The sequence below is a fragment of the Belonocnema kinseyi genome, chromosome 2, assembly GCF_010883055.1.
Source record: "Belonocnema kinseyi isolate 2016_QV_RU_SX_M_011 chromosome 2, B_treatae_v1, whole genome shotgun sequence".
Lineage (NCBI taxonomy): Eukaryota > Metazoa > Arthropoda > Insecta > Hymenoptera > Cynipidae > Belonocnema > Belonocnema kinseyi.
In genome coordinates, this window is record NC_046658.1 from 26,374,656 (window position 1) to 26,381,931 (window position 7,276).

General features: G+C 34.3%; 1 protein-coding gene across 2 annotated transcripts in view; it reads left to right on the top strand.

The window, feature by feature from the left end:
• Positions 1–7,276, top strand: part of LOC117168173 (COMM domain-containing protein 2-like) — a 150,483-nt gene that overhangs the window by 56,888 nt on the left and 86,319 nt on the right. For both annotated transcript variants that reach the window (XM_033353615.1, XM_033353617.1), the window contains exons 3-4: positions 4,855–4,937; positions 5,023–5,196. In XM_033353615.1, coding sequence (XP_033209506.1) covers positions 4,855–4,937; positions 5,023–5,196 — 257 coding nt within the window. The remainder of the gene's footprint in view (positions 1–4,854; positions 4,938–5,022; positions 5,197–7,276) is intronic.

The following is a 7,276-nucleotide window of genomic DNA, read 5'->3' on the forward strand; positions in this document are numbered from 1 at the left end:
TATTTAATCATCTATATTGAATTTGAAGAGCGATTTATTATTTCTAAACTCCTACAAAAGTTGATTTTAATAAATTAGGAATAAAACGGATTTCTGTTGAGAATGCGATAACGAACATAACTAAGTTTTCCGTTTTTGTCGTAGATTTCAGTGAACTTTGAACCCATTCAGGAGCACTGTGTTAGTGCGCATAGAATTTGAAAATCCATTATTCACTCCCGTACAGACAGAACCAATCGAAAAACTAGTACAATTCTTATCAAATTATTATCCAGATACGAGATTCCATTTATGCTTCTCAAATATCCGAGAGCTCACTAAAGATGAAAAAGATTAAATCATAAAAGAGGCTCACTTGACTAACCTAGGAGAAAATAATACCTTAGAACGAGCAAAGAAAATTGGGACATGGTTGGGAGTGGATGAACAAATTAGAAATTATTTCAAAAAATTTCCTATCAGTCAATTACAAAAAACCACCATAATAACCAATCAAGCATCCAGCGTCTTCTGGCATCCTAACAAATACTAATGATAAAATTGCCTTAGATATGTTTGCATGTTTACCAGAAACCCAGAAGGGTAATATATACATATTAAGAATCCAAGATAGATTAACATGGTACACTGCCCAGCTGCCTTTGCAGAACGAAACATCAAATTTAATTCAATCATTGGCGGACTGCCGAAAATAATAACGAATGGGACGATAACTTAAAATGTATTAGTTTCGTAATAAATACCATGAAAACACGACTTTTGGAACAACACCCTTATAAAAGATAATACTAAAGTCATTTAACTAGATCCTAGTTAAAAAGGTCCATATGAAGTAATAGATCTAATAGATAACAGCAATAATAGATAAAGGAACAAAGACAAAATAATCCGAATACATATTGAACAGATAATACCTTATTTTACAGATACAGGTGTTACCGCTAATCTGCGCAACAATAATCTCAACTAGAGCAAATAATGCATAACAAGAACTAAAGAGAAATGTTTATGTTGAGCAGATAAAAAAGGTACATCTTTTTCATGAAGAATGGAGACTTCTGTCTTTTTTATCCACAAATTATTATTGTCGGCCTAGAAAAAGATTGATCAACTTTCAAAAGTATTTTTAATTATTTAAGCTAATTCCATGTGTTCAAATAAATATATTTTCTCAAAAAGTCTACTTTTTTGGAAGCAATTGAGGAATATAAAAAATGAAAATGACATTTTTAGCGATTACTAGCTCTTTTTAGAAACTTATTGCAATAGAGAAAGAATGTTCAAATGCTGTCTTCATATTTTGGCAATTTGAAGCTTGAAGCAGCCAACAGTCAATAATTTGAGTTTGACAACTTTTGAAATTAAACAATCTTGAATTGGTCTTAAAAACGGAGAACATTTTCAATCGCTAGTTGTGATACTTAGAATTTTATATTAATTAGTTATTTTGTGAATCATGTCTCCGCCGCGACTTGCCGCATCTAGTTATAGAATAGCTTTCGTCCAACGCAGTGTTATTTAGGATAGCGCCGTGGTCGGGTCAGCGACGGGAGAACACTATTCTGGACTCCAGCTCACGGACGCACGACTATTTATACCGTACTCCCTATTGGGCTAGATTAAATATTTTATAATTCAAAAACTAAAACTTCAACAAATTTTTGGGAAAGGAATGTACGATTTATTTGGAAAAATTTGTATACACCCTGTATAAAATAAGGTTTTTTTTTAATCTGACAAAAATAAGAAGGTATATATTTTTTTGCATTTAATTATAATAGTATGAAAAAATATCACTGCCTGAAGGTTGGAAAACATTACTGCTACGTTAAAATAACTCGCTTTCGATTACTTTTATCCTATAATTGTACAATTCTAAGCTTTTTTACATTGATAAATGACAAATTTAATAATCTGTATACTTCAGTAATCAGTGCTGCCACACAGTCACATAAGTCACTTTTAGGCACTTTATTTTTGCAAGTCACTTTTTAGTCACTTTTTTAAGAAACGGTCGCAATAAGTCACTTTTTTTAAAAACAGTCACTATAGAAGTCAATTTTTTAAATGAAAAGTTTATTTTAGAGTTTTTCTCCTTTTAGACTCCGCCTCATCCGCATAATTACTGATAGTTACACTCCGTTTTATCTACTTTGCGTTGCTATTGACTGCACGACAACCGGCACGGCTTGCGCGAGGTCCATAGCGTGAATTCTGATATTCAATTGTTTTAGTTGATCGTGGCATCGACAATTTTTTGGTGGCTTGTATGTTGTCTTGTCAGGTGCAGTTCCGAAGAGCTGAATTCTCCGATTTTATTTAAATTACGCATACTCATGTACTTTAACGTGCTGATTACGGATTTGATAATGAAAATTGGCGACTAGACTATCTTCATGGTGAAAACATGAAAAAACCATAGAAGTCATAGTTGCGTTTATCTAAGCCAATATGAAAAATTGCGCACAATGTTCTTTACAAAAGTTGTAGCTCCCATTGAGGTACATATTTTTTGTTTCGAATATTTTTTTCTGTGAGTGATAATTTCCGAGAAACTTAACGATATATCGATTTTCATGTAAAAAAATCCATAAACATTATGGATTTTTTAGTTATCTCTGTCAATGCGCAATATTTTGCAAAATTTCACAAACAAAAGTTGTGGATCTCATTGAGATACAAATTTTCTTTTTAAAGAATTTTTCTCCACGAGTGATAGTTTCCGAGACAATTACTAATATATCTAGCGATCAACTATTTCGATACTGGGCATTACCGTGGCAACAGGCCTTAATGTGGCGATAAGAGTAATTAGGCATCTCTATGACCAATTATAGAAATAATGCTGGTCAAATCCCTGCCATTCCCTCCTACCAATTTCCAGCTTCTCGTGAAGAGCAGAAAGGCACCCTTATCACTGGCTACAGAAATAATGTTGGTCAAACCCCTACCCCTTTTCCAGGTCCCGTTGGTGGGCGGGAAAGGACCCCTGTGGCTGGTTACTGAAATAATATTGGTTAAACCCCTACCCCTTTCCCAGGTCCCGTGCGGTGCGGGAGGCACCCCTGTGACTGGTCAAAGAAATAATGTTGTTGAAACCCCTACCTATTTCCAGGTTCCGTGGGGGGCGGGAAAGCACCCCTGTGACTGCTCACAGAAATAATATTGTTCAAACCCCTACCCCTTTTCCAGGTCCCGTGGGGGGCGGAAGGCAACCCTGTGGCTGGTCACAGAAATAATGTTGGTCAAACTCCTACTTCTTTTCCAGGTCCCGTGCGGGGGGGGGGGGGGGGGGGGAAGGTCCCCTCTGACTGGTCACAGAAATAATTTTGGTGAAACCCCTACCCCTTTTCTAGGTCCTGTGAAAAGCGGAAAAGCACCCCTGTGACTGGTCACGGAAATAGTGTTGTTCAAACCCCTACCCCTTAGAAATACATGTTGCTTATTGCATTGAAAGCTGCTACAATTCATCAGATGAAGCATTAATTTTCTCAAAAAATATCAATCGTAGAACAAAAATGTTCAAAACAAAAAATGTGCATCTTAATGAGATCTACAACTTTTATTAACAATATTTTGCGAAAATTTGTATATTGGCTGAGCTAAACACAGAAAATATTCATTTTTAAGGTTTTTCAAAAATAAAAATTGATGTATCACTAATTTTCCTGAAAACTGTCACTCGCAGATTAAAATGTTTCATACAAAAAATTCGTAACTTGATGGGCTATACAACTTTTTTCAAAATATTTAGCGATATTGCGCTTATTGGCTTAGATGAACGCAAAAAGCCATGATTTTGATGGTTTTTTAAAAGTGAAAATCGATTATCATGCAAAGTAAAAATAAATATTTATTAGTACTAGTGCTATTTCAATTTACAAATAGACTTTGCTTTCGAATAACCAGAAGCGAAATATATTTCCGGCAATTTTAACAATAACTTCCGTTCTATTCCCATAGTTCGTATGGGTTTAAAATACTATTAGTTTGAAATATAAGCTTATAAAATGTATTGAATAAATCCTTTCTCCTTTAAAAACAAAAGTTAGGTTGTGTTTTTCTGGGAATCCTCAATGTCATTTTCCTTCATTCTTTTCTCGGAAAAAGTATTAAAAAGCAGTAAGAGAATTGCGGAAAAAATTTGAAGAAATCCGAGAAGAAATTAATAAAACCCAGAAGACAGTAGAGAAAAGAAAAAAAGGAAATTTTACATTTTATCTCAAAACAGAAAAGAATATTTTAGTATTATATAATTATGTGTGGAATAATCTAAATCATGAAAATTCGTTTAATATTGAAGTTTAAATTATTTTAGTTCGTGATTTTCCGATTTTCTAATTCCTATCGTAAAGTATTTTTGAATATAAATACGGTAGTTGTGTAAAGGGCTTGTTTGGCTTGTAATCAAATAAATTAAAATTTGTGTCTTTTAACATTTATTCTGGAAATTGTCACCTTAGTATTCGCCTCCAAATTTAGTACTAGAATTTTATCTTAACTGGTCTACCTATGGACATAACAATAATTGTCAATAATAGACAATATAATATCACCTGTTAATAGGTATTTTCGTCATTTTTCAAAAAATAATATTTTTCCAAATCAGGTCTCTGTGCTTACATCCTAACGATAGGTGATGCTACGGTCCGAATACTACTCGACTACCACCGACTATTAGTGAATACCAAAAGGATTTCCATGCTCGATTCGAGGTACCAGTCAGCAGAATACTCAGTGCACAGCCCTTCGCTTTGAAACCAAAACCTGTAAAGCGCATATATATATATGTGTGTGTGTGTGTGTGTGTGTGTGTATTTGTGTGTGATTCAATAAAAATATTATTATTTACAGAAAAACTAGAAGTTCAACCAGAAGTTATTAAAAGTTCTATACAAGGCCTTGTTAATTTTTTTTTAGAAAGCTGTAGACATAGGGTAATTGAAATTATTTAAAAAATATTCTTTCTCTTCAGTTACACTTTGATTGTTGAATATTATTAATTTAAATTAAATTCTTTAGTTGAATGTCAATGATTTTCGAGACTCTGCGGTTGCGTTGGGCTTTACCGAAGAACAAGAATCTTTGTTAAGCAAGCTTTATGCAGTAAAAAAACAGGATATATCGAAAGCTCTTGCAGACCTCAACGCAAAGTCACCTCAGTATCAACATATGGAGTGGAGATTTGAAGCTCAGGTGGGGAGTCTGAACAGGTTTAATTTGCCTAATTTTATTAGATTTAAAATACATATAAAGATGTCGAAAAATTAAGATGTTAAAATATACTACAAAAAAAAAACGAAAAAGAATATCCGTATTCGTTTGATAAAATGTATTCGCGATATTAATTATTTTCGGCAACTTGGCTTCCGTTTTGAATTTCAAAAAATGAAAAAGAACCCAGCTAACCAAATGCCGGTTTTCTCGCACGGCGTGCATGCAGTGCATGAAACAGATGCGAAATAGGTATTTTGTACCCTATGCGGTTCGCACGCCATGCAGGCATAGGGCATGCAGTGATTTAGGATTTTCAGAGGGTGTAAATAGTGAAAGTATTTTTTATTATAGGAGAAAGTGCTTTATTTATATTATGGAACTGTAAATCATTAACCTAATTTTCACGTGTTCGGATCAATATTTAACATTTGGAGTAGTAGTTAAAATCATAATTTTTAGAGCTTTATATCAGCACATTTAAAACACGTAATACTCTTGAAATTTATTTGCTAATAGTTATTTATTATCATTTGCATTTTTATAAAACTGTGATATCGATGGGTTCTACGAATAATAGGCTAACGCTTCGTTACCGTTAAGAATTAGGCTAACTTCATTTTGCATGAAATTTCGTAAACACGTAGAAGTGTTAAAAGAAATAACAACCTTTAAAATGTCTTGTTGTGAAAGTTATAGGAGCCTAAATTACATTACAAACAGTGGTACAAAATACTGAAGTTTTGAATTCGTAGGAAATGTTTCGAAAAATAACAGGTTATTTATTCTTCCTGAAAACTTAGCTAAATGAAGTTAGCCTAATGCTTATCCGTGGCGGAAAGATAGCCTAACATTCGTAGAAGCCATCGATATGAAGTTAGGACTATAACGCTTGAACTTGTAAAGTTTCCTACACTATTTCTTACTGTCAAAATGTTCAGTAATTTCACTTTTACAAACTTTTGTTACATTTTTGCACTTGTTGTGTAATAACTGATTGCAAATCCATTTTTGCACTTGTTGTGGAATAACTGATTACAAATTTTGAAAAAAATCGTCAAACGTTACGGACATTATATATATATATTCTTCTTCTTTATTCATAATGTGTCCCCTAAGGGTTTACATGACTTCCATTCCTTACAATCTTATCCTTTCTATATATATACAATTATTTACAACTATTTACATAAAGTCTTATATCTAGTTTCTTATTTCTATTTCCTGCGATAGCGCAATGTAGCACTTGTTAGCAAGCGAGTGAGCGAGCGAACGAAAGCGAGAGTGCAAGCGAGAGAGAGAGAGCATGAGAACTTAAACGCATCTTAGTCTACTTATATTTTACTTTACCATTACTTACAATTTCCACGCTTCTAATCTAAGCGAGTTCCGTTTCCTTTTTCTTTCACTTTTTTTTATACCCCCATTTACCTTTTTCACGTGCATTCTTTCATTCTCCCTCATTCGCTCCTCTAGCACCCTCTAACTCCTTCATCCATTCTTCTCCTAATCCATCTTCGCCTAGAATCTTAACCACATTTTCTTGCCAGCTTCCTTTATCTTCCATTCCTCTCCTACATCCTTCCCATACATGCTCCCAAGTTTCCTCCTCCCATTCACATATTCTACACATTCTGTTCTCTTCTTTTTCCCAGTACATCCCCTCCCTTACCTCGTTTCTCAGTCTAAATCTTGCTATTCTGGTCCACCTTCTCTCTCCCCATCCCTTTTCTAAATATTTTGGCAGCCCTTCTTTTTTTATCATCTTATACCATTTATTGTATTTTGATTCCTCAATCGCCCCCCATCTTTCTGTTAATTGTCTTTCCCTCTCCCTTTTTCCAATTCTTCATATTTTACTCCAGTCCCGTCTTCTATTTCTCTATCATTAAAGAACTCCCTCCTTTCTTCTTCCCACCTCGTTTAAGTCGATCGCCCTCCTTCTCCTCTCTTCTACCTCCATCAAACACTTTCTCGCCAACTCCCCTCCCTTTCCCTCCCTCAGCTTCGTCTCAAATTTCCATGCCCTCTTACCCGCTCTAATACTTAACTTATCCCTTTG